The 27,440-nt window shown below is 40.5% G+C and overlaps 1 protein-coding gene across 2 annotated transcripts in view; it reads left to right on the forward strand.

The window, feature by feature from the left end:
- The window catches only part of LOC122562696 (huntingtin-interacting protein 1-related protein-like), a 139,597-nt gene that overhangs the window by 59,937 nt on the left and 52,220 nt on the right, over window positions 1–27,440 (forward strand). Inside the window, exons 6-9 of one of the 2 annotated variants that reach the window (XM_043715781.1) lie at window positions 1,994–2,070; window positions 5,003–5,023; window positions 8,533–8,594; window positions 23,600–23,740. In XM_043715781.1, coding sequence (XP_043571716.1) covers window positions 1,994–2,070; window positions 5,003–5,023; window positions 8,533–8,594; window positions 23,600–23,740 — 301 coding nt within the window. The remainder of the gene's footprint in view (window positions 1–1,993; window positions 2,071–5,002; window positions 5,024–8,532; window positions 8,595–23,599; window positions 23,741–27,440) is intronic. The other variant, XM_043715782.1, reaches the window with a different exon arrangement.

Raw genomic sequence — 27,440 nt, forward strand, 5'->3', positions numbered from 1 at the left:
ATCCCCACCCCCATTCACCTATTGTACCCTATGCTACTTTCACCCCACCCCCACCCCCTCTCATTTATTTCTCCACTGCAGGCACCCTGCCTCTATTCCTGATGAAGGGCTTTTGCCTGAAACGTCGATTTTCCTGCTCCTCGGATGCTGCCTGACCTGACGTGCTTTTCCAGCACCACTCTAATCTAACGCCAAAATCAAGGAGTAATCCTTGATTGTTCCCTTCAGAGTGGAAATTTCTTTCCATTCCTCAGCTAAAATTACTGACTTTTGATTCCATAGACATTGGTCAGTGTTCTGTACCTCTTTCACATGATATTTTGTTATATGTGCAATTCCAGACAGACAGTGTCCCAAGTTCATTCAACTGTGAAAGCACATTGCAAAGAAAAGGACTGATTTCCTTCTTACCTGAACCCACACACCCTCAGTGGCTGCTGAAAATCAATGGGAATCCTGCCCATTGTTTAAGCTACAAAATTTAACAACCCCACATATTTATCCTTTATTTTGAAGTGGAGTGTGCTGACTGACCATTTCTAGTTCTCCGTGGCATCATTTATATTGAACATAGAGCTGAAATTGCGTCAGCAGCTGTCCATGCAGTAGCTACATAAAATTCAACGGACGGTCTTGCATTTTCTTGTGTTGCCAAATGGGATTATGCTGTTAAGTGATTAATGATGATTAGAAGAGCTTAACACAATCTCGAAAGAAAATCGATATGCTGTAAAAGTGAAGCTGAAAATGCAGATCAGTTATCCAGTGAGCTAGGTTGGAGGTGAATTTGCACTGTCTGATTAGATGTGTAGTAGCCAAGTGCCAAATGTTGGAACAGTTTAGGATTACTCAGCACTTAAGCATTCCTTGGCATTTTAAGAACAGCTGTCAGCAGCTGGTGCTGGAGTGCAATAACTGTCTTTTATTTCCTTCCATATATCTCCTGGTTTCCTGATGGTCCAGTAGTAGTGTTGGTATGTTATCTAATGGATAAAACAGACAACATATCATTAACAACTAGCATCTCTAGTGTCCTCTGAAATAGTTGTGGGGATTACTTTAAGTTCCCATGTTATCTGAGGAAATTTGTACAATGGCCTTTGGGATTTCAACTTGTGACAATCCCAGGTGAAAAATTAGTACCTTGAATTCTTGAGCTGCACCTTTAAGCTATGGTGCATCATAGAAACTTCATGGTGCTGATAATTCCAACTTTGGTCAAATGCATGATTGTAGAACAGTCAAACACTTTCAGATATAATCATGTATCTAGTGGTTCCCCAATTAAATATTTCTAAAGAAACCAAACAGAAGTTCAATGATTGAGTTTTAGCTGAAAGGACAGTATTAATGCTTTCAAATGAATTGGTGCAGTAATGTGATAAATAGTGAGGCTGTGTACAGACTGCTGTAGCTTTAATAACATTTAGTGACTAAATCAAGGATTCTTTAAATTTAGATTCTGCCATCTGCTGTTCTGAGGACCTGTTTCGAATCCCATCATAGCAGATGGTGGAATTTGAGTAAATTCAATAAATATCTGAAATTATGAATCCATTGCTGAATGTTGTAAAAACCCATCTGGTTCACTAATGTCTTTCAGGGAAGGAAAACTGCCGTCCTTACCTGGTCTAGCCTACATGTGACTCCAGACCCACAGCAATTTGGTTGACTCTTAACTGCCCTCTCCGCAATAACTGCTGGCCCAACTAGCGATGGCCTCATCTCATGAATGAATAAAAAAAAATGACGGGCTGTAACTATTAAGGCGACGATTTAAGTTATGAAATGTTAATCGTGAAGGACATTGAGAAATGCAATAGGCAGAGCTGATGGAAATTTTCCTTAGGTAGAGTTACCATTAAATTTAATTTAGTAAGGGAAAATGGAGTATGTTTCCATTTTATTGAATGGTAACTACTCAGTGAAGATTAACACTCGAATGAGGAATTTTTCTGATCACGTTTTTCCCTTCTGCCTTGGTGTTTTGCAGCATTCTGAGTTCCCCCCGAATCTGGAGGTAACTGATGAAGTATTGGATAAAGCTTCAGGCACAGATGTAAACAACATGTAAGTCTGACCAAAGCACAGAATTCAGATCTTCTACTTTTGATACTTTTTGTTCAGAGGATAACTCAATCCTTCCTGGATTTTCAAGTCTGTTCTGATTTCAGAGAATCATTATTTTTCTGTGTGAAGTAACCAAGAAACATGTGAATCCTCATCAGCCATGAATACCTGACCCAGATTTTCTTGAGGGAGTACTTTTGCAAATTTGATGCATGACTGATTTGTTATTTTTAACTCCAACCCAGTTAATCTGTTTTGCTAATTCTCAGATTTAATTACGTGATTAAGATCTCATTAAGTGGTTTCAGTAATATCCTGGATGAGTGGACTTTGGATGATTTATTAAGGTTTGAGAAATCCTGAGATTAGTTTCTGACCTTGCAATGACTCTTGTTATTTTTCAAAAAGTAAGAGAGTTTGCCTGTACAGGACTTGTTAACCAGAAGGACAAACAGATACTCCCAGTGCTGCTCCACAACTAGGTTTGTGAGGAAATATGGAAAAGATACAGATATAACCCTCTTTCATTTAGTCTTGAGCCTAACTGTATTTTCTTCTCCTCTGCTTTGTATACATGGCTGTTCCATTTTGTATTTCCATGATTAAATCCATTTGATTGCATTTGAAGATAATAGCTGAAACAGTACTAACTGTGTTGAGTGGCAGGCTGTTTCAAAACTAAGATTCTATTCCAAAAACCAGAATGGGTTATTTCTCAGATTGAAGTGGGCGTTTCTATTAGAGGTTGCATCATGAATCCTGTTACCTTATCAATTGGCCTCAAAGCTACCTAAATACTTCCTTAAGCTTTTCAAAAGACTGGCTGTAAAAATAAAGTTCATGAAATTTTTACAATTTCAAACTGTTTCTTCAGTTTAAGATGGAATAAAGAAAGTCACGTGACCTCCAAACTCTGCCTAATGACATATCTGGGTGGCATGTTTGTATTGGCACAAGAGGAGCCCAGATCTGGGGACTGCAGAGAAAGTGCAAAATGTTCAAAGCCATGGACAATAGCATGAACATCTGTGCTCTCTGTGAGTGGAGTGTTGGACTCTAAATCATGCAGAAGGTGTTAGGAATGTCAGGTTTTAAAAATTATTATGTTTAAACTGTATTTAAGTCCCACCTAGAACAGAGTTAGGTGTCTAGAGAATAGTTTATTTGTATGTCTATCTGATAAATGCCCATGTGATTTATATTGTCATGGAAATAGAGTTTGCGAAGGGAAGAATTTCCTCGCTGAACCTCACAGACCCAAGTCAATCTCCAAGAACCTGAGTGAGAGTGGGAAATTGAAGTAGTCCATCCTGCATCTGAAGCAAAGAAAATGCTGACTTTATTTTCCATGAGGCAAAACGTGGGTTAGATCTTGCACTCAGAATGAAGTGAGGATTTACAAGACACTGGAAGATACACTTCCTCAAGATGAAAGAGGAAGAGTGTCCAGTATGACCCTTACAGTGGGAGTTAGCAGGAAGAGATAACAGAAGCGGGCCAGCAGCGGAGAATTACTTTGGACTGGCTCCAGGATAATTAGGTGCCCATTTAAGGGATATCTAAAAAATAACGAAGGACAGGGATTTTTCGATATTTACAAAGTTAAATAACAGAAACCTATCTATAAAATCCCTACAGTGTGGAAACAGGCCATTTGCCCAACAAGACCACACCGACCCTTTGAAGAATAACCCACCCAGACCCATTCCCCTACCCTATTACTCTACATTTACCAATGACTAATTCACCTAATCTACACATCCCTGAACACAATGGGCAATTTAGCATGGCCAATTCACCTAACCTGCATGTCTTTGGACTGTGTGAGGAACCTGGAGCAAACCCACACAGACACAGGGAGAATGTGCAAACTCCACACAGACAAGTGGCCGAGGCTGGAATCGAACATGGGTCCCTGGTGCTGTGAGGCAGCAGTGTTAACCACTGAGTGACCGTGCCACCCTGTAGTTCAGAATACAAGCTGCTTCTAAGATAACATTGCTTTTAGTTTGTTACTGTAAATTTTAAAACCTTGAAATTGTGTCATGTGATCTTTCTAGTTGGTCCCTGAAATTTACATCTCTTTAAAAAGTAATTATTCTTGACAGAGATTGTAATATACTTCATTAATCATTTATTTTGAAATGTAATGATTATTACCCAGTCCACAGTAAGAACAAACAATGAAATGAATAAATCGTTAATCTTTTTTTTGTTGGAAAGGGTGGAATGATATAGACACTGGGAAGACTATATAGTTCTCTTGAAGCTGTACCATGAGATACTTAATATCTGCCTGAATTATGATCAGAGACAATCAGAGCCTTGGCAGTGATTCAGTTCAAGGATAGTACTTTCTCTAATGCGCACTAGAGTGAGGTGAATCCCTATGACCAGGTTTGAGTACCTACTGATTCAGAAGTACCAGCTAAGCCACACTGAATATGTGAACACCAAAATAACCCTTTTTAAATTGGAAAATTGAGTGGATAGGACTCATGATATAGACCCGTGGCTGAGTAGAAGTATCTTTGTCTTTGTAGGCTGTATCCATTGTTGGTATGGATGGTGCTATGCTCACAGCACATTTTTTTGCATGACTTCTATAAATGTCATTATTTCAGTGGACTACCAAAAAGAGAATCTGTGCCTAGTTGCGCTATGCAGTTGAGTGCGACTTTAGTTCAGTCAAACACAGCATTCATCAGCTTGTATTGTGTAAGAACAGGTGGTTTGGATTCCAGGTATACTTGAATATTAATGGAGTATATTATCTTCACAAATGTCCATAATTCCTGCTAATTTCCAATGCAAATAGAAAAAGTTAATGCAAGCATAAAATTATGAAGCCTATTTATTCATGTTAAAAATGAGAGCAAAAGGATATTAATGTCTTGGATTATCTTTGTCATTTTTTTTGTACACCCTATAGAGCATTGCTCTCTTTTTGGAGGTAAGCTTAAAAAAGAACTGGATGCAATTTTCTGCTTGAATGAACTGACAAATTACCCCATTAACATCAACTGCTTGAGCCTGCACTTTGTGCTTCTATTGATATGTTCTAAAATATGTTGGTTAGTGTTATGATGTGAATCTTTTTTGAGATCCAGTTTATAACACTTCAGGTGTTTTCTTACTATTCAATAATTATTCTATGTTGAGATCATGACTATCAGACCGAAATGTAACGCTTGTACACAATAAAGGAATAATGACACTGCAGGTGCAAGGAAATTCATCGGTGTGTATCACTGGAAAAGACATGTTTCACTTAGAAGACTGATAGCACTGGAAAACCAAATACTTGAGAACTGTTGCCAAGCCCAAATTAAAATGGGATATATGATGTCCAGTTTCATGGTTGAAATCCTAAATCTTTGATCTTCTGACTGAGCAACAAGTGGATTATGAGAAATCAGAGATTGAAACTCTGTTTCTCCAGGATTCTCTTAATTTTGTAGATATATCTTTTAGTTGACCTTTAGTCCAAAAGATCAGTCTGTGTTGATAACTAATGCTGATCCCGTGTAGAGTATTAATGAAGGTAGTCAGATAACACTGAACCACGTGAGATACAGCGGAGGGGGGGGGGGGGGGGGGGGGGGGGGGGGGGGGCGATCTTGGGGAGGGGGTTGTTAATTTTAATTTTAATTTTAGAAATTAAATTAATTTCCCTGCCGTGCTTTTGTAAAGTCTGGTGCAAATGGGTGGAAAAGTTGACTGGCCTTTGACAATACAGATATTGGGTGGGAACCAGTGGCAGCCCACCTGCCATTTTGTTTTTCTTTTCCCCTACACCCAAAGGAACCATAGCAATAGTACTTATATTTTCCCTACATCACCTGTGCCTGTGTGTGAATGTGTAGCGAATCAGTAAAAAGGCACTGTTGTGCAAGAACAAAGCCTTTTATGGGCAATGTTTAGATGAAAAAAATGAAGGGGAGGGTAGGGATTAAATCAAAAAAGCATTGGAGGAGGAATTAAAGCACTCTGCCCCCCGGCTGTACCTACCTCTCTCTAAAAGCATCGAGAGCATTCTTGGACATAATGTGCACCCTCTCCAAGTACATAACCACAGAAGAGGAGCAGGCAATTGGCAGAGATGACCACCTCCACAGCCTGTACCTGTTTGTAGCCAGCCTGGCCAGGCCTCCAACTGCCATTTAAAAAAAAAACTAATTACGAACTTGCTAATAACCCAATTTTCCACAATTTTATGATGCCTGCTGGGAATTTTGGGTGTTGGATCTAAAAAAAAAACTGGGAGTTGTTTACAGCAGCCGAAACCTATGGCATAAATGTGGTAACTAAGACCTGCTACCGAGATCATGGTTGAATTTACCAATGAATTCTGCTGGGGAAAATTACCGTGTCTGTAATACTTTTTAATGGGTGGGAGGGGAGAGTGTCTGGGTGAGATGCTCTTCGGAGGGTCGGTGTGGACTCAATGGGCCAAATAGCCTGCTTCCACACTGTAGGGATTCTATGAATCTGTGAACATCAGGTCTTTATAAATATTAAGAGAAATCAAAATGAGATGAAAAGCAGTATGTGTATTGAAGTGAGTCTGTTGTATGTATCTTGATGAAAGAATCTTATCAGTCTCTATGTGAGGCCTCTACCTGACACAAACCCCCCTTTTCTTCAGGAAGGGTCTGTGGGTACTGTCTGTGATGCCCTTTCTCAATACTGCCACCTGCTGTTGGAGGTCCCATCACATTTATATTGAGTGCAGCTGATGGGAGGCAGGTCCAATCTTTGAGTTGACTGCAGCAAATATTGTAAACAAACACGGTTTCCTCATCCTGATGGCATTATGTACCCAAGACTATGATCTTGCCGTTGAAGCTGCTTTTAACAACAAAACAGTGAGCTTTCTTGTATTTTCAGTTAATGGGGTTTCCCTAGCCTAAGTGCTGAAGCAGAACAGATTACAGAGACATTGCATTCTCCATGGCCATGACTGTAAAGTGTTGAAATACTAAACTATCCATGGCATTTACTATCCAACAATTCAGATTAAAGCAATGTCTGTAATGAAACCCATAATTTTTGTAGGATGTGAAAGATCTAAAGGCATGCTGCTTACTTTTGACTTGCATTTTGAATTTTTTGTGTAGTATTTGTGAATGTACTTTGTAACCTGTATGGTGAGCTCAGTATACTGGAACTGACTGTAATGGCTGAATGCTTGTCTTCATCTTATTGCCCCTTTATTACAGTGACTGCCCAACATTAACAAGGATTTGACTAGACATTAACTGTAGTTAATAAATTGGAACACATGTCTTACTTGTGTTAGATTCCTGCTGTTTGCTGAATAAGCTGATATCTGAAATAGGGAAGCCAAAATGAACCTCTGTGCCTGAGATGGGGTGGAGTTAAGGCTCTGATGATGATGTATTGATCTCTGCTTTATATCCACATGTACAACTACTGGGTGACATTAGGACAGGGCCTTGGCTGCAGTGCTCTCCTTTTCCTTTCCCACTTTAAATGTTGTTAAATAGGCATGAATACAGCATGAGGCACCAAGCTCACTATTATGCTACACTTTACCTAAACTGGCAAATTTCAGGAGAGAACACGAGGTGAGAAAGTTGGAAAGGGTAAAATGAAACTCTTCAAATATGATTTTAAAAGTGGTCCTCAGTAGAATTCACTCATCCTCATTCTTTCAAAGTGAAATTGGCCTACTCCAAACATTGACTGGTCATACATCATCCTAATGTGAAGAAAATTTCATGCAGGGCTTGAATGTTGAGGTTATTGTCTGATCTCCATACTAGTGGCCATTGAGCCAGCTTTCTCTGAGCTGAAAGCTTAACAAATTTAGTGAGTTTCTTCACTCATGATGTACAAATTGTCCTTTTTAGGTTGGTATACACTGGCTGTGTTACCCCTCAGCTGAAAAAAAATACATCAATAGACTTTGCTGTCTACGTGTCTGCCTAGATAAATTGTTGGAATGCCTCAATTACTGATGCTGATTTTTATTTTGTAGAGGATCAGTTCCTTTCCTTTCAAAACTGGAATTTTTATTAGGATAATAAGTGGGTGGGGTATGGGATGATTGTGTGTGCTGGGTGACTGTGGATGGTATCACTGGATGGATGTAAGAGAAGACGTGTGGTAGGGTTTTTGTGAGTGGGTGTGGAAGAGTGGGTGAGTGAAACGGTAGTTATGGGTAAATGGGAGTGGGCTATATGCGAGCTATGGATAAGGGTGTGGGAGGGAGGGTGAGAATCTGATTGAGAATGGGCCCTGGGTGGGTAAGAAGGTGGATATGAACCCCTGATTTTGTGGGAATTCAATGGGTCAGATCACCATCTTCTTTCTGTTGTAGGTAATCAGCAATTTGTTTAGATCCTGGTTATAAAGAATAATGAGATGCATATGGAAAAGTTGGCATTTATTTTGTTGCAGACCCAACATTAAAATGAAAAAAACATTTTGTTGCAGCTTCCAGCTTACGGTGGAAATGTTTGATTATATGGACTGCGAGCTGAAAGTTGCTGAAAGTGGTAAGTTTTTAATCAGTTGGATGTTATTAGTCCACCCCTTGACTAAAATGTTAATTTAGAGAATTATATCTAAGAAGGCTGAATAACAGGGTTTCCATAAATTTTGTGAGAGAAGAACACGTAGTCTGAGCTTTCAGCCAGAAGTAAAACTAGCTGCTTTTGTGTTTCATATGCATGTGCTACTTGTTGTATTTGACTGTTCCTGCTTGTGCTGATCTACATTAGTCAGCTGGAGCTGTGACTGTCCATCCAAAAGCCAGTTGCATGTATGGATTGGATTGGAGATCCATACAAAGGTTACAGCATCAAAGGTGGCCATTTGGTTGGTTGTGTCTGTGCTGCTCGTGCCAACAACAACTCCAGAATTCCCACATCCCCGACTTTTCCTGCAACTTGGAAATTGTTTTTCTGTTCAGATACTTGACTAACTTCCTTTTGAAAGACAGGTTTGAATCTGTCTCCACCACGGCATCAGACAGTGCATTCCAGATTGTAACCACTCCACCAGTCTATTTCCTCTTAAGTCTATTTGTAACCAGTCTATTTCCTCTTAAAGTGTGTCACTCTCATAGTTCAAATTAGTTTTGAGTATTTTGAAAATTTTGATATAATTTGCATTCTGTACAGCAAAGACAAAATTGTTGAGCTATATAAGCAACAGTGGTTGTGGTACTGACTTCCAGAGACCCTCACTGTATACCTGCCTTTTGTTCAATAAGGAGCAGATCCAGCAATGTCACCTTTCTTATTGGGTCAGAAATGTACTGGTTAAGAATATTCTTACAGACACACTTCACATACTCTTTCCTCATCTTTGCCATGTACTCTGTTACTGTCCCAGTCTATATTTGGTTAATTAAGGATCCCCATCATGACTCCTCAAGAGCTTTTTTTCCTTTCTGTAACTTCTGTAGAAATTTGCGACTTCATACTTTCCCCACTAGCCGAGGGAATACAACAAGTAGTGAAAAAATCACTTCCCCTCACTTCTTCGCTTTAACCAAATCGATTCTTTCCTTGCCCTCTCCAGGATATCCTCTATCTTCAGCACTATAATATACACTCAGTAAATATCGCCATGCCTCCTTCATTCTTTCCTTCTCTATTGTTCATGAACATCTTGTATGCAGTAATGCGTATTCCCCTGCCCTGGACTGTTTTCAACTGTTATGTCCATTACTGTGACAGGATCATAATCCCACTTTGCCATCACCTATATTGTCAACTATATTGACCATACTTTGTATGTTTACATACATGCAATTCGCCAAAGCTCCTTCAACATTACCTTTCAAACCCTCGACCTCTACCATCTAGAAAAACAAGGGCAGCAGATATATGGAAACTCCACAGCATACAAATACCTCTTCAACTCGCATACCACCTTAACTTGGAATGCTATTGCTGTTCTTTTACTGTCGCTGGGTCAAATTCCTGGAACTCCTTCCCTGTCAGCCCTCTTGGTGTACTTGTACCACACAGATTGCAGTATTTCAAGAAGGTTATCCACCATTACCAACTCAAGATGGATAGTTAATGTTAGCCTGACCAGTGAAGCTTACATCAAGGATGACATTTAAAAATGCACTCTAAACTTAGTTTAGAACTTCCTGCATTCCCTCATACTCTGATCCTTTCTTACTATTTCTTACTCTAGTGCTAACTGTCTTTCTCCATCCTTTGTGCACAGCCTTTTACCATTTTAATGCTCAATGCTGGTTCCCATCTCTCTGTTAAACCAACTTTATTTGTAGTGCTCCTGATCCAACTTCTAGCATACACATTAGAATATGACAATTTTAAAAAGTTCATTTAACTGTTTATATTAGCTTTGATTTGTAACCTTTTCGACCCATAAGACTGGGATGGGATAATTTTATCATATTCTGAGTGGGCAGAACAAACCACCAAAGGGTTACTTGTTGATCCTTTCTATATTCATTCAAGATCTAAACATGACTGGTTGCCCTATCAGCTGATGAGAAAAAGTGCACATTGTTTACCACTGTGTTAATGCAGAACAGAAAGTTTTCAGGTCCTATCACTATATATGATGAGTTGGTGGATCTCAGCAAGACACCTAGAAGGAACTAGTTTCTCTGTTCAGAGATGCTTTTAGATAAAGCATTGCGGAAAAGTGACTAGATAAATATCTAATCATGATCACTGTATGGTTACACCCAGCAGGCAAATACATGAGAAAAATAGAATCACTACAGTGTAGAAGCAGGCCATTCAGCCCATTGGGTCCACACTGACCTTCCGAAGAGCATCCCACCCCAACTCACTCCCGTTCCCTATCCCCTGTCACCCTGCATTTCCCAAGGCTAATCCATCTAACCTGCACATTTTTGAACTGTTGGAGGAAACTGGAGCACTGGGAAATAACCCACGCAGATACAGGGAGAATGAGCAAACTCCAAGGCTGGAATTGAACCTTGGTCCTGGTGCTGTGAGGCAGCAGTGCTAACCACTGAGCCACCCTACTGCCCGAATGTGGGGATTTGAATGGAGACCAAAGTTGAATAGGCCTATTCATCAAAAACAAGGCTTAAACATGAAGGTGGCTAGCTTTGAGAGATACCAGGAGTTGCTGGTGCATGTGGAACTGCACTCCAGCAGTGACAATGCAGTCAGGGCAAGGAGATCACTGGGAGAAAGAAAAATAGTGTATGCCGCTATATAACAGCAGAAAGTAAGCAGCACGGCTCGCAATGTGAAACTCATTTGGGTTTAAATGCGTACATGTTGGACAATATTCTTTGCATCATCTCTGTTTCCCTGTGCCAGCTATCAAAGCTATCTGACTTTTATTTCAGTGCACACAGATTACCATGTTCCCATTACTCAACACTAATTTTAAAATTTGTCTCCGTTACATGAGATAGTTTAAATCGGACTTGTGTTCAGAATCTGAAATTGAGAGAGCCTGCATTCTTCGTTCACACAAAGGAAAACATAAATCTGGTTTGTTTTGCAGATGTACAGTGGGATGGGTAAACATTGAAACACTTTGTGTGCCTGACTGTGAAATGGACTAAACCTTCAGTCAGGTACACAGAGCGAAACATTACAGCTTTTCTTTCTGGTGGTGGTTGTCCTTTAGGAGGTAATCAGAGGTTAAAAGGTGAAAATTCACCCTGGGCAGAAGAACAAGATAGAGGTCCCTATCTGTTATACACATCACTTGACCATCCATTCCAAGTGGACTGAATATTGGTATGTATAACAAGCAGTCGTTGCAATGCTGTCTGTTTTGTGGCATTCACAAATATAGTTTTATCCCAGAGGGATTTGACTAATTTTTAAAATGGTTACATTCCATAATACCTGATGCCTGTGCTGTGTATACAAGCCCAGAAGGGAGAATTAGTAAAACCTCCCATGATGCATATTGGTTCAGTACATATACCTCAAAATGTTACTCTTGTTTAAGCAGTATGTTCATTTCCAAGCATTACTGGTTTTTACTATCATCCCTCTGCTGGGGTAGGGAGCAAGAAAGCCTAAATAAGATTCAAAATAATATTTATATCTTTGTGAATCAATTCCACTCTGGAATGATCTCTGCGTTGGCGTTCCCTTCCTCAAATCCTTTGACTAGCCACCTCCTTCTTAAGACTGTCCTAAAAGCTCATCTCATCGACTAGGATTTTGACTGACTTTCCTAATGCCCATATTTGTTTAATTATGCTATTATGAACCATCTTGAAATGTCTCTCCATTTTAAAGATGTTATATGAATGGAAATTGTTGTTACTGTGGTGCAGTCTCAAGATTGATCTGATTGTCTCTCGAAGCACAAAGTCTTTGCAGAGAAATGTAAGAGAGATGAGAACCTGAAATAAGGTGCTGCAGGTTGCCCTTGTACGAGTTACTGACTTCAGTAAAAAGTGATAACGTACGTTAATCAATGAGTGCTCCATCTTTTCGAGCTTATCTTTCAGTGTTTTTCAAATAAAGAGTCTCTGAACATTTAAAAGACCTACTTACTGTATGTGCAATATTCTAACCCCACAGACACCCGTCTTCTATACATGTCCTCATTATCTGGACGCTGTGGGTGGAGATGCTGGGGAAGTCTATTAGTGGCACTCTAATTTTATTCTGTTATCCCGGTGGGTATTTTGAAGACTTGCAGTTTAAAATGACAATTTTGTAGGAAAGTAAAAAAAGTTATTTTCAAGAAATTGGAGCACTCTACCTCCGATTTCTAAATATTTATTGAACTTGACATTTCAAAATTCGGAGTGACTCGTTACTAAAATCTAAGCTGATTGGTGTATGTCGCAGCTAAGTGTGAAATGGTCTAGAACATAAAGTTATTTGGACTATCAGTTTGTATCAATTTGAAATTTGTACACTGTTCATTCAGACATTGTGCTGTGTTCGTTCTCCAATTCCATGAAAGTTTTGAAAGTTTTTTTGTACTTTTAATGTCTCTTCTTGAATTTATTGTGTACAGTTCTGGTCCCCATATTTCGAAGGATGTGGAAGCATTGAAAAAGGTGCAGAGGAGATTTACCAGGATGTTGCCTGGTCTGGAGGGAAGGTCTTATGAGGAAAGGCTGTGAGACTTTGGTCTGTTCTCATTGGAAAGAAGAAGGCTAAGAGGGGATTTGATAGAGACATACAAGATGACCAGAGGATTAGATAGGGTAGACAGTGAAAGTCTTTTTCCTAGGATGATGATGTCAGCTTGTATGAGCGGGCATAACTACAAATTGAGGGGTGATAGATTTAAGACAGATGTCAGAGGCAGGTTCTTTACGCAGAGAGTGGTAAGGGCGTGGAATGCCCTACCTGCTAATGTAGTCAACTCAACCACATTAGGGAGATTGAAACAATCCTTAGATAAGCACATGGATGATTTTGGGATAATGTAGGGGGACGAGCTGAGAATAGTTCACAGGTCGGTGCAACATCGAGGGCCGAAGGGCCTGTTCTGCACTGTATTGTTCTACGTTCTATGAATTCTGTTGAATTGAATGCAGTTAGTTATGCAAAACCTGACTACATGGATAGAGGTAGACTTCTGCCAGCCCGTGTTCACGCAGGCAGCTGCTGCCTTTGGGTGTCCCATCCAACCTAACCTACTTGACATATTAAAGCTTGAAAGAGTCATTCAATCAAGAAGGCCTTCAGAGATGAGAACCAATTCTGTGATCACAGGTGGACGCTTTCAAGAAAAAGTGAGAAACCAGGCTGATTTCCCTGGCATGAGAATGCGCATTCTTACACACACAAGCTACTTTTTACTTCTGCACACAATAAAATGACGTGAGAAACACTCAATGTAAGTTCCACTCTTCTTTAGGTCCAGAGGTCAGAGTCTGACTAAAGAGGTGATTTTTGGTTTTGAAGGAACAGCAGCAGAAAGTAATATCTTTTTCCTCTTACCTGAGCAGATGTTAGTGAGTTGTGAGCATTTCTATGCTGCAATCTTTCATCTGGTCCTGAGGAGAGGTTTGAGAGTGATTGTATGACTTTGTGAACTTGGTTGTTTTTTTCACAAAATGCTGAACTGTAAGAAAGAAATCTCGAATATTTGAGCGATCACTTCCAACTTCTGCATTGAGCCCTGCCTGACACCTTTCAATTTTACTCATTCATCATATTTCACTGTCACAATACATTTTCCAATTGGCAAATACTGAGAAAAGATCATAATCTGATTCATTGCAGCAAAACGGTAAAGGTCAAAAGCAGAAACAATCTACGCACCAAAATTTGGAGGATCTATTGAGGCGGCTGCAATATTCCAGACCTCAGGACTTCCCTTATCATTCTTGGCAGCACAGTACTGTACACCTGTCTATTCAATACACAAACGCCTTGTTGACAGTCAATTGAATGAGATTGTGTGCATCACAACTGCAACTCTCCATTCAACACCATTTTCCTGACTTCCTGCCAAATGTTACATGCCCACACATTCACTGACTGATGCAAACCCACAAACTGGTTCAACCTATCCTTGCTACATCTCACTTGTCTGCTGCATGATGACCTGGTCAATGCAACCACTGTCTCCCTTTGCCATCCATCTTCATGTCCCTAAATGGAGCAACCTTCCTCAGCAGGGTCTCCAGGATTGAGGATTCAAAAACACAGGTAGTCACAGACAGGGGTTTTGTCAAGTGGCTTTGAACTGTCATACTGAGAATAGTCTTTGCAGTTTCAGGATAAGCCAATTCTCCTGTACAGCCAAACTTTACTGCTCAGCCTTTGTGCATGTATGAAGAGACACATCCAATGATACATGTTGTACAGGAGTGTCCCCTCTATGAACAAGTGGTCTACTAACTATACGGCAATACAGTCTCCAACTTTAACTCTTACAATAACTTTACCTTGTACAATGCTACATGCCCCATGTAACTTCCATCAACAAATGTGATCCTTAAGCAAATCAATTGATATAGTCTTGGCAGCCAATGCCATGATTATTGTAGATAGTAATCAGTATTTGATAGATTTCTGAGCATTTCCTTCAGTTGAACAAGTTTGAAGCGCAATACTCACTGACTAAGAACAAAACTATTCCAACTGGAGTTCTGCTGAAGTGACAGTAGTGGAGATATATTTCACATAATTCTGAAGAAATAACAGAATCATAATCTAATCAGTAAATGCTGCCCATGAAAGGGTACATTCCAAGCAAGAAAATACTTCTGGCTTTGCAAAGGTATAAATGTCATGGAACTCCAAATTCATTTGGTAAAAAAAAATACACCCAGTTTAGCTGTGTGATAAAAGGCTCTGGACAAGTTCGTTTCGCATAAATGATTCTTGATCTTACACATGTTGTGGCTTAATCTAAATACTGTAGCTATCCTTTGCTGGTTTGAACCAGCATTGATCTCTTGCCTGTGTTCCCTTGTTAAGCAGTCAGACCCAGTTACTGCTCAGTATAAATGGCAAGTTTTTCATTGTACCCTCAAAGGCAGGGAAGCAGCCTCTGTCTGAGAGTCTTGGGTTTGAAAATGCCTTAGCAGGTCTGAATCCCGATGTCCCACTCCCCAGAATCCAGCCTTGCCATTTTGTCCAGAACATTCTAAATTGCATATCCTTGGTTTCTGGAGATAGCTGCCTCATTAAATCAGCACATCTGAACTTTGTGGATTTGTTTGAATAGCCAGGCTGCCCTACTGGAAAGGTAAATTGTCCATTTGGACATGGTCCCAGGATGCTTTTGAGAGTGTTCAGGTGCCCTTTGGGATTACGAGATATCAGTGTGTGTGAAGCAAAGACCATTGAGGTGTTAAAGATCTATCAAGTAGTCAAAGAATTGTTAAAATTGATAATAAGATTCAAAATTTTAATGAAAGGTGTGAGTTTAAAAATAATCAGTGCTTTTTACTTCATTCCATTGACATAAGCCGGGGTCTATCAGTGTGACTTGTGCTGCATGACTGACTTTACAAGGTAATGTTATTACTGAGGTGACACTGATTTGATAATTATGAATGGTATAAAACAAAAGAACTCAAATAAAATTTTTTTTTCATAAGAGATTAGTTGAGGGAATTTCAATGTTGATTTTTTTTAATCAATGAGTTTTTAAAAAGTGGTGTTGCACTTGACGTGATAAAGGCACAGGGTGATGGTTTGGCCTGAGTTGCCGTGGAGTAATAAAGGGGGTTATGGAGATGGTAGGTGTACATGAAATGGCATAGGTCGGCATGAATGGGGCATGGGCAATGGGAAGGATTGTAAATATTGATGCTGCAAAGTTGCTTTTGGTTCAGTACAGCTCCACAGCTGGCAACCATCATACTTGTTCCAGCATTGCCCTGCCCAATGTCCAGGGTTCTTCAACATCTTGAAATAAGAATCCAACCGCTTGGGCCACTTTTGCCTGGACTGGATTTATGGAGCCAGAAAATGTCCCAACTCTGTTCATCTGACCAGGAAGCAAAAGTCCACGCATGTCTTTCCAAAGAGCCAGTTTATTTGATATGATCAGCTGCAACAAAGGGTGCAGCAAATGGCAAGAAATCTATAATAAACATCATAAAAGTGCAACACCAGCCATTTTTTATTTGCTGACTCTTGTTGCAGAGTAACTGTAGTCACAGGCATCTTAAAATTTGGCAACTTAATCGAATGGGATGGGAGAGGATTAGGAAGACAAATGAATGTCACAATTGTTATTCACGTAATGTTCTAACATTACTTGAACAACACTAAAGAGGTATTAGTCATGGATCTAATCTGGTTTCTGAATCATTTTGGAGTTGTTCCTTACAGACTGGCCAATAACATGAAGTGGTACTGACCAGAATAAAATGCCGACAGTTATTTTTTTGAATTATCGATGATGCATGCTGTTGTTAATATACAAACTGGCAAGCAAGTTCAGGCTTTGAGAACTGATTATTGATTTACCCGCAAATGGCTTTAGTTTCTCTGTTATTTTTAAATAACGTTATGGAGTTGCAAATTGTCATGGAATGTTCAGTTTGGGAATTAAAAAGGTACTTACTCTGTTAGGAAGATCATAATAGTATTTTTTATTTCAAAAATATACTTTATTCATTAAAAATATTTTGATGATCTGTACAATTGGTGGTGCCATTCATAGGCACACCTTGCATTTCTTTACATACAGAGATCGGAATTAATCATTCGTATATTCGTATAAATATATATACGTTTACCATCCATATATTTAGCTGAGGCTTCAGCGGAGCCTAATAGTTAAGACAATGCCAAATGACATCTCTCCCTGGCCTAGCAACTTAACTATTTGAATAGTGAAGGTTCATTCCTTAAAGTCACATTTGACTGAGTGTGGCAGTAAGGAGCCCAGCAAAAGTGGAGTCAATAGGAAAAAGGGTTGGGGGGGTGGGAGGAATCTCTCCACTGGTTGGAGTCATACCTGGCACAAAGAAAGATGGTTGTGAGTTTTGGAAGTCAGTCATCTCAGTTCCGGGACATCTTTGTAGGAGTTCCTCAGGGGAGTGTCCTAGATTCAATTACTTTCAACTGCCTCATCAATGCTGTTCACTCCAACATAAGGTCAGAAGTTTTGATGTGAGTTGATGTCTGTGCAATGTTTAGCATCATTTGTCACTCCTTGGATACTGAAGCAGTCCATATTCAAATGCTACAAAATCTGGACAATATCCAGGCTTTGGCTGAAAACTGGCAAGTAACTTTCGTGCCACACAAATGCCAAGCAATGACCACCTCCATCAAGAATAATTCTCACCATTGTCCCTTGACATTCAATGGTGTCACCATCATTGAATTCCCCATGATCAACATTCTGTGGGTTATCATTGACCAGAAACTGAATTAGACTAGCCATTTAAGTACCATGGCTTAAGAGCAGGTCAGAAACTAGAAATCCTGCAGTGAGTAATTCACCTCCTGACCGCTCAAAGCCTGTCCACCATCTATAAGGCACAAGACAGGAGTGTGATGGTATAGTCCTCACTTGCTTGGATGAGTGCTGCTCCAACAGCACTCAGGAAACTTGACACTATTCAGGACAAATCAGTCCATTGGATTAGCACCACGTTGACAAACAATATTCAATGCCTACCACTGATGCTCAGTAGCAGCAGTGTGAACCATCTACATGATGCACTGCAGCAGTTCTCCAAAGATCCTGAGACAGTACCTTCCAAATCAACGACCATTCCCTTCTGGAAGAATAAGGGTAGCAGACACACAGGAACAACACCACCTGCAAGATGCCCTGCAAACAACTCACCATCCTGACTTTGCTGGGTCAAAATCCTGGAACTTTCACCCTAAGGGCATCGTGGGTCGACCTACAGCACATGGACTGTAGCCGTTCAAGAAGGCAGCTTGTCCTTCTAGATGGAAGTGGTTCTGGGTTTGGAAGATGTTGACTAAGGATCTTTGGTGAATTTTGGCAACGCATCTTGTTGATTGTCTTGCTCCTTCTATTTCTTATGTTCTTCTCTAAGGCTTAGGTAGTATTTCATGAAGGTTTTATACTCTGCTTATTTGTCTTGTCATCTTTAAAGATGTGTGTACAGTATACATCATCAGGCTCTATCTGTTCCTGCATCACCTTTTAAAATTGTCCTGTTATTATAACGTTTACTGCCTCTGCCCATTTTTCCTATCAAAATGTATCACCTCACACTACTTTGCATTAAATTTCATCTATCATGTGTCAGCTTATTTCCTCCTGACAGTCTCCTGTTCATTGTTAGCCTTCTTAGCAGTTACAATAGGCAGAATCTTACAGGGATCTGAGCAATGAGGTGAGATTTGTAGAAGAATCGGACAAGAAGTCTGGCAAGGCTGATCACAAACATTGGGAGCATCTCTCCCTGTTTATATACTATGGATGAGTGACATGGCGAGTGCGGGTTTCTCACTAAGCAACAGTGAGTTGGCAATTTTAAGGGGATTATTAAATGTCTTATTAACAGCTCAACTTGCCTCATTAATGTTCAGTTTTCCATCTTTCCAAATGTGCCAAACAAGTAAGGCATTGAGAGAGCTCGACATGGAAGTCAGAGCAAGGTGCCTCAGCTTGCCAGGTGTTCCAAAGGACCTCCATCTTTGAAGATAAGCATGACATTTCAGGGCACCCCATGTTCAACATCGGACATGTGGTAATCTCACAAACGCTTATGACACACTGCTGCCTCACAACGCCAGGGACCCAGATTCAATTCCAGCCTTGGGTGACTATCTATGTGGAGTTTGCATGTTCTCCCCGTGTCTGCGTGGGTTTCCTCTGGGTGCTCCGGTTTCCTCCCATAGTCCAAAGGATGTGAAGGTTAGGTAGATTGACCAAGCTAAATTGCCGTAGTGTGCAGGGGTGTGCAGGTTTAGTATATTAACCTTGATAAATTTGGGGTTACGAGCTGTTGGTGGATACTCCTCGGAAGGTTGGTGCGGACTCAATGAGCCAAATAGCTGCTACCTGTACTATTAGGAATCTGTGATCTCCAAATCATTTACAGAACGCTTCTGCAGTTCAATGCTGCACCTTTACTCTCATGATGTTGCAGCAAGGACATTGTGTGCTCAGGGACATGCTCCCAGCTCATCAATCGGCTCAGGTAGCAGTTCCAGACTCCTTGTTTGCTGTGTTAGCGCTCACTCACTTTGGCCCTTACTGGATGCTTATAGTGTGTCTGCCTTGGCATGCCTTTTGCACTTTTCCCTCTTGGCCAGAGATACCTGGACTATATTACATCTGCCACATCACTTAGCTCAGACACAAAGCCAGGAGGCTTCCCTTAGTTGTCCGCAGTCATCAATCAAGTCATGGGGGTTTTGCTCAGCTGCTCGGAATGGTCAGAGGTAGGACCCTTTAGGGTGAGGAGCGAAGTGTTAGGCAGTCTATCATCCATCAAGCCCAGATTTACTGACCTTTTTTTGGCCATTTTTCTGAATGAGAGAGAGAGAGAGAGACGGGTAGCAAGGGAGGTGCAAGTGTGGCACAATTGTTACTTTTGGTGCGGGTGGGGAGGTGCCCTGAATGAGTGATTAGGAGACATGGAGGGTATGTAGGGAAGTGGGGTTGGTGGTTGCATGTATGAGAGTGAGTATGGGAAGATTTTGCAGGTAATCATGAGAGTACTGGGACATTGGCCTTGTTGGGAGTTGGGTACAATTGCAGATAGTATGAGGGTCAGAGGGAAGACGGTGGCACTTATGCTAGTAGAGTGGAGAAGCACTTTAAACTTCTCCCAGTGCTGGCCTTTCCTCTAGAAGGCTGACACTGCATGGACAATGAACGTTTAAAGATTGCATGGACACAATATACGCTGTTCTATTCTGGGATATCCTCTGAGTGGTGAGTTGTTTCAGGAATGGCGCATGGTAAGATTGGGCCAAAATTGCTTGTGACAGATGGCAAAAGGGTGAGGGAGCTGCGTGATGAGGTACATTTGGTAAGATCCTGCCCCAGATTGGAAAACAACTGTTTGACATCGCTGTTTGCTTTCTGCCTCTTAGCCAATTTTGTCTCCGTGCTCTAGCACCAATTCTATCCCATGTGCTTTAATTTTGTAAATCAGTCCTTGTACAAAAGTAAAAACAATAGTTTAGATGGCAATCCAATCCAATTTTTAATAGATTTTGATAGCAGTTTCTAAAGTTGAGTGATTGAGCAGAGCTGTATACAGAGAGACATTTTCAGTAAGATTTGTTAGGTCATGTGTATGACTGGCTGTTGCTTTTCATAATGGATGATAGCTATTCAAATTCAAGAAACCCTTGCCAATGTTTTTGAGATTGCGGGTTTGTTTGTTTTTGACTTATTTGGATAGGTCTAGTCCCTATAACTTCTATAACTAGAAGGGCTACAGGGATATATTCCAAATTTTACTTTGAAATAAAAACTGAAAGGTATGAATGTACATAGTTGAGTGTGTGTTTGTGTCTGCATAAATAGGCAGAGACAGAAGTAAAAATAAGCATTGTGTGAATTTACTTGAATTTACTTTTTAATTCAATGTTGCAATAATATCTGATATTATGATACTCTTTTCGGAGATGGGAGGGATGTTTAGTGGAGGCATTTTTCATTCAACAGGCTGGTGGAGTGGGCAGGCAGAGGTGATTATTAGTCATAGAGTTATAGAGTTAAAAAGCATGGTAGCAGGTCCTTCGGCCCAGTTCATCCATGCTGACCAGGCTTCCTGAACTGAACTAGTCTCACTTGCCTCCATTTGGCCTGTATCCCTCTAAACCTTTCCTATCCATATACCTGTCTAAATATCTTTCAAATGTTCTAATTGTATCCACTTCACCACTTCCTCTGGCAGCTTGTTCCATAAATGTATTACCCTCTGTGTTAAAAAAGTTGCCCATCAGGTCCCTCTTAAATCTTTCTCCTCTCATCTTAAATTTATCCCCTCTAGTTTTGGACTACCCTACCTTGGTAAAAATACCTCGACTATTCACCCTATCCATGTCCCTCTTAAATTAAAAACCCTACAGGAATGCCCCTTTAGCCTCCTAATCTACAGCGAAAAAAACCCCAGCCTGTCTAGGCTCTCCTTATAACTCAAAAACCTTTTAGTCTTGGTAACATCTTTTGTACTGTACATCTTTTTTGCATCCTTTCCAGTTTAATAATATCCATTCTATTAGTAGAGTGACCAGAATTGTGTGTAGCACTCCAAATATGGCTTTACCAAAGTCCTGTACAGCTTTAACATGACATCTTTGCATCAGTAGATATCCATAGGTTGGTGGAGTGGGCAGACCTGACGTGGATGAACTTTAGTACAGAAAAATATGACAGAAAGTGAAACATTTTGATAAAAAGACAGGAAAAGGCAATATAGACACAATGTCATACTAAAGCAGTGTGCAGGCAGAGGGACCCGCATGGCCATGATCATAGATCCTCGAAGGGGAAAGCACATAGTGAGATAAAACAAATGGGTACAAGGCCGTTCTTATAACAATAAAAAGGTAATGTTCCCAGAGCAGCAGAATAGTAAATATAGTCATGTACGGGAAGGGCCTTTGTACAAATTTCTGAATAAACATTGAAGATGTATCTAGATCAGGGTCAATGAAGATGATTTCAAGGTGGTAAGGAGCTTTTATCCAACTCTGAAATTAATTTAAGAAGCCAAAAGTATCCAAACATAAATAGGGCCATAATGGACCCAAAACCACCATAGTGATAGTCAGTTTCTTGTGGTGACATTAGGAACATGCAACATGGACTTTATGCCGGGAGGGAAAGGTTTGTGGTTGATCTCTGCTTTTATTTCTCTCCATCTTTTGCCTTCATCCTAGCTGTATAGGTATTGGTTTCACCTGAGTTCCTTCCCCGCGTGGTCATTTTAGATGTGTGCCGAAACTGTGGGTAGCCATTTGACCATGGTGGTGTAAGTCATAGTCAAGCCACTCACCAGGTGTCTGCACACACACAAACTATTGTAGGGGTGAGACTAGTAGCTGGAACTCTAGCTGTTCTTTTCCTTGTAGTTGATGAGGTCAGTGTTCTGAAGTCATCAACAATATCTTGGTTGAGGCCAAGGGCTTAATCTGTGAAACTCCCTTCATTAACCTCTCTGATACTTTAATGCTTCCTTAATACCTACATCTTTGACCAAGTGTTTAATCATTTGCCTTAAAATCTCCTTATGCAGCTTGCTGTTAATGTGTGATTGTGTGCCTGGAGTGCCTTGGGATGTTTTGCTACTTTAAAGCAGCTACACAACATTTCTGTTATTATTCAGCAAAGATGTGGCACTAAACCCAGAGCCTCCATAGTGCTGCAGTGTTGAGCAGCATGACATATGGTGCATCCAGATAATGGCCCTGTGGAGTGAAATAACTCCACAGAGGCCTGTATCCCATCACCAAGTCACCTTTACTCCTTGACTCTGATACAACCACGTTCGCGTCAACTCCCAGAGTGTCAGGATGTCTGACACTCCTAGTAGGAACTAATTACTGCAAATGTTGGAATCTGTACTAAAAGCAACAAATGCTGGAGATCGCAACGGGTCAGACAGCATCCATGGAGAGAGAGCAAGCTAACGTTTCGAGTCTTGATGACTCTCCATCAGAGCTGAAGTGAAGTGAGGAGGGGACAGCATTTATGCTTATAGTCTGGGGGCCGGAGGTATGGGATTGGTGGGTGAAGAGTGCTGGTAGAGAGAAAATGTTTAAAGTTCAGACTAAGTGATCAGAAGGTGAGAATGTCTGACACTCCTGTTTTTACAAAAAAAGTACAAACAACTGCAATTTGTATTTAAACCTGACCAGCAAAGGTCACAGAAAAATGAGCCTTTTGGTATGGGATTGGCTTAAACTGCATGAGACTGTGAACTATGCAATGTCTCTTGGGCCCTATAGAATGTGTTCATGCAATTAATTTTCTTCTCTGCCTCTTTTCACTTTGGACAGAAGGTCTGTTTAAAATGGCAATACCTGTCACAATATAAACTGCTCTGTCCCTGCTGCCACACACTGAAAAGAAACATAATCAAGGGAAGTTAAAGGACCTCTTTTTAACACTACTGTTTTGTTCCCAGTATTCAGATCACTGGATACCTCCTATGCAGTATCACAGACACCCTCTGGTCAGTGTCGCCTAGCACCTCTCATTCAGGTGATCCAGGATTGCAGCCACCTTTACCACTACACTGTAACACTAATGTTCAAGCTCCATTCCTGTAAGTATCTGGGATTTCTACAGTATTACCTGACATTGGTGGAAGTTATAAGTAAAATAAATTACAAGAAATATTGATTTGATCTAAGTCACCTTTATCAGAGTAGAATAGAGATCTCAATTAAATGTTCTTTACATGCAATAATTTTGTGGAAACTATTTTTAATCCCCTTAAACATTATGCTTCTATAGCTTGATTACTCAAGTAGTTTTTGGTGCAGGAAGAAATTCAGTGTTCCTCCTCTGTAGTTTATTATAATCATGTTGAATGGTGGAGCAGGTTTGAGGGGTAGAATGGCCTAAAACTGCTTCAAATTGTCTGTTTACTCCCACTGTCTGCTTTCTGTCTCCATTCTGCTATTTGTCCTTTGACTCCACATTCTCTGAACTCTCCTCTTAATCTACTTTTGGCACCTTATCAGGGGCTTTTTGAAAATTGAGATCTTGGGCTGAACAAAATGGCTGCATTTTGTTTGACCTTGCGATGAATTTCTGGCCCTCATATCTTACCTCCCCTTCTTCAAGTCTGTGACCTGGAGAATGTAAGGTATTTGACAGATAAATGCTGATTTTAAGTAAAAAATTTCTAAATGTTGCAGTGATGAACAATTGGTTTTGCTTTATAAATGTTGACCTAGGCAAATGACAAGGGTCTTTTCCCTAGGGTGGGGGAGTTCAAAACTATGGGGCATATTTTTAAGGTGAGAGGAGAAAGATTTAAAAAGGACACGGGGCGGGGGTGGGGTGGGGGGTAACTTTTACACAAAGAGTGGTTGTGTGGGGAACGGACTATCAGAAAGTGGTGGATGCAGGTATAGTTAGAGCATTTAAAAGACATTCACTAAGTTCATGAATAGGAAAGGTTTAGAAGTATATGGACCAAATGTAGGCAGGTGGGATTGGTGTAGTTTGGGAACATGGTCAGTATGGACTGGTTGACTCTATAATAAGCTCCTCAAAATCCTCAAATATTTGATCTATCCTCCTCACATTATTGTTTCTAGAGCTCTGTAAGGTGTGTCAGAATACTGTGGCTGCATTTAAAGGTTGATGCAGACTCCTCATTAACTGTAATTGTTTTGTTTTTGTATATCAGTAATTAGAGTTGTGTTGCAGATAGGCCTAATAAAATTACACAGCACAACACTTTGAGGAAAAGCTTTTCGACATCCTCAATTTGCACATTAAATTCACAGCAAACATGTTATTAATTTGACAGCTTTTATAACAGGCTAATAAAGAGTGTTCCAGTGCTGGCATAGGAAATAGAATGCATTATAGAAAAAGTGACTCTAAGTGCTTCAATAAATTCAAGCTCTGTTAAGGCACTTTATACTTGTAGCAGTTTCAATGGGTTTTGCAATACTGGTGGTCATGGGGAGGTCCATAGTGCCCATGCTTCATGATAAGAACCTATTTGAGCTGGACAGGCTATGGAGTACCAGAAAGAGAGCGAAACTGTGTGTATGAGTAGAATGAATTAGGTTATATGCAAGAAAGTACTAGTTGATGTCATCTGCAGTAAAATAAGTATATAGAAAGGAGCTGGCTAAGTTCCCAAAAGTACCTGGTGTATTGACATGTGGAAAGCAGGTAGGTTGTCAGGTGCTGTCATCCCAGTCATCATTCATCATGTGCGACTGTGATCAGAAGTTGGAAAAGAATTTTAATGGGCAAGGATTTTATTTCTCTTGGTTTTTGTTTTGCCTTTTGTAGTTGATTGGGTATCTTTGGTGACAGGAGAAAGGACAATGCTGATGGACAGAAGTCACATTAAACTCGACTGGGATGAGCTTCATGGACGGGCAGGTCTTTTGCCTGTCCTACTTTATCATGTGCTTTCAGCGTTGTACCTAACTCCCTAATCCTGCTGGCAGATCAAGTTGTAGACCCAGAAACTGCAGCCACAGTTCCACCCCAAGGCTGGCAGTGTGTGCTGACTAATTTACACACCAGGAACTAGCTAACAGGTGAAAGACTTTTAGAATCCAAGTAGTCACAATCTTGGAAGGAGCTTGTTTCTACTGCACATCAAAGCTTTTAACATTCTGAATAAGGGGAGGCAATGGCCTTAGTGGTCCTATTGCTGTTAATCCAGAGACCCAAGAAATGTTCTGGGGACCTAGGTTTGAATCCCACCACAGCAGATGGTGGAATTTGAATTCAGTTAACATCTGGAATTAAAAGTTTTTAATGATGTTGATTGTTCGGAAAACCCATCTGGTTCACTAATGTCCTTTTAGGGAAGGAAACTGCCATCCTTACCTGGTCTGGCCTACATGTGACTCCAGACCCACAGCAATGTGGTTGACTCTAAACTGCCCTTTAGGCAGTTAGGGACGGACAATAAATGCTGGCTTAGCCAATGACTCCCTCATCCTGTGAATGAATAAAAAACTTACAATGTGTAGTGAGTCTACAGCACAAGCAGAGTAAAAGGGAACCTGAAGGGCAACTTTTTTTTTACACAGAGGGTGTAAAATGGAATGAGCTGCCAGTGGAAGTGGTTGAGGCGGGTACATTAACAACATTTAAAAGGCATTTGGACAAATACATGGATAGGAAAGATTTAGAAGGATGTGGGATAAGAGAAGGGAAATGGGGTTAGTGTGGACGGACATTTTGGTCAGCATGGACCAGTTTGGGCCAAAAGGGCTTGTCTCCGTGCTGTACGACTCTATGAACAACAATTAAGCAATGGAGGGTGTACAAGTTCACATGCCTGCATTAATATAAACGCTGTGTCCATGTTGGATTGGATTGTGGGAAGGGCACAGAATGGGGGAGAGAAATGGCTGCTCATCAGTGGTACAATTGGGGGGAAAATAACGTAGACAAGAAAACTGGTGCTGGCTTTCATCTGCAAATCCCTTGATGTAAGTATCTTCTTGTCCTCAGGAACGTACTTGGTTCTCTTTGTGTATAGTATAGCATTGTTTTCAGATGCACTTTTACCACCAAGGTTTTATATATATGCACACTAATTGTGATGTGGAAAAGCTACAGACATATTTGTTCAGATCCATTCTTTAAAAGCAGTGGTGTATGGAGCTGGTTAGACGTCTTAATATATTTCGGAATGTGAGCCATTTCCAAATGTGATTGCCTGTTCTCAGCTGACATTGATTCATCAGTTACTCTTCACACTGGTTGGACTCAAATAGGAGTGTCAGCGGTGTAACATTCTCACTTCAGGGTAGATGCCTACAAGTTTGCATGGTCCCTTTGCATAGATGTGTGACATTTACTTGAAAGATGAGTAGGGAGCTGTGTGGAAAATCTGGTTTTACAAGTTCATTAGCCACAATATTGCACAATGACACACTTTTTGTGATGAGGAACATATTCTTTTCATGTCAATGCATTCTTTTTCCTCCCACACCTGGTCCTTTCCCCACCCCTTTTCTCATTGTTGCAAACAACTTTCCATGACCTCACTGTGAACCTCAGCAGTTTGCTAACAGACTGACTGCATGAGTTCACCATGACTACCAAGGTTATAGCATATAATCCAAGGGGACAGCAGAATGCAAAATATAATGTAGAGGAACCTCGATTTCCGAACGAGATGGGTGGGCACTATTTTGTTTGGATAATATATTATTTGGTTAATTGATTCAATGCCTCTCCTCTGGGGCTCAGCATTTTCTGAAGTTTCCTTTTTCCTCGCTCTGCCTGCCTTGCTCCCTCTCTCTGTCTCA

Source organism: Chiloscyllium plagiosum, chromosome 25, assembly GCF_004010195.1.
Source record: "Chiloscyllium plagiosum isolate BGI_BamShark_2017 chromosome 25, ASM401019v2, whole genome shotgun sequence".
In the NCBI taxonomy this organism is placed as follows: domain Eukaryota; kingdom Metazoa; phylum Chordata; class Chondrichthyes; order Orectolobiformes; family Hemiscylliidae; genus Chiloscyllium; species Chiloscyllium plagiosum.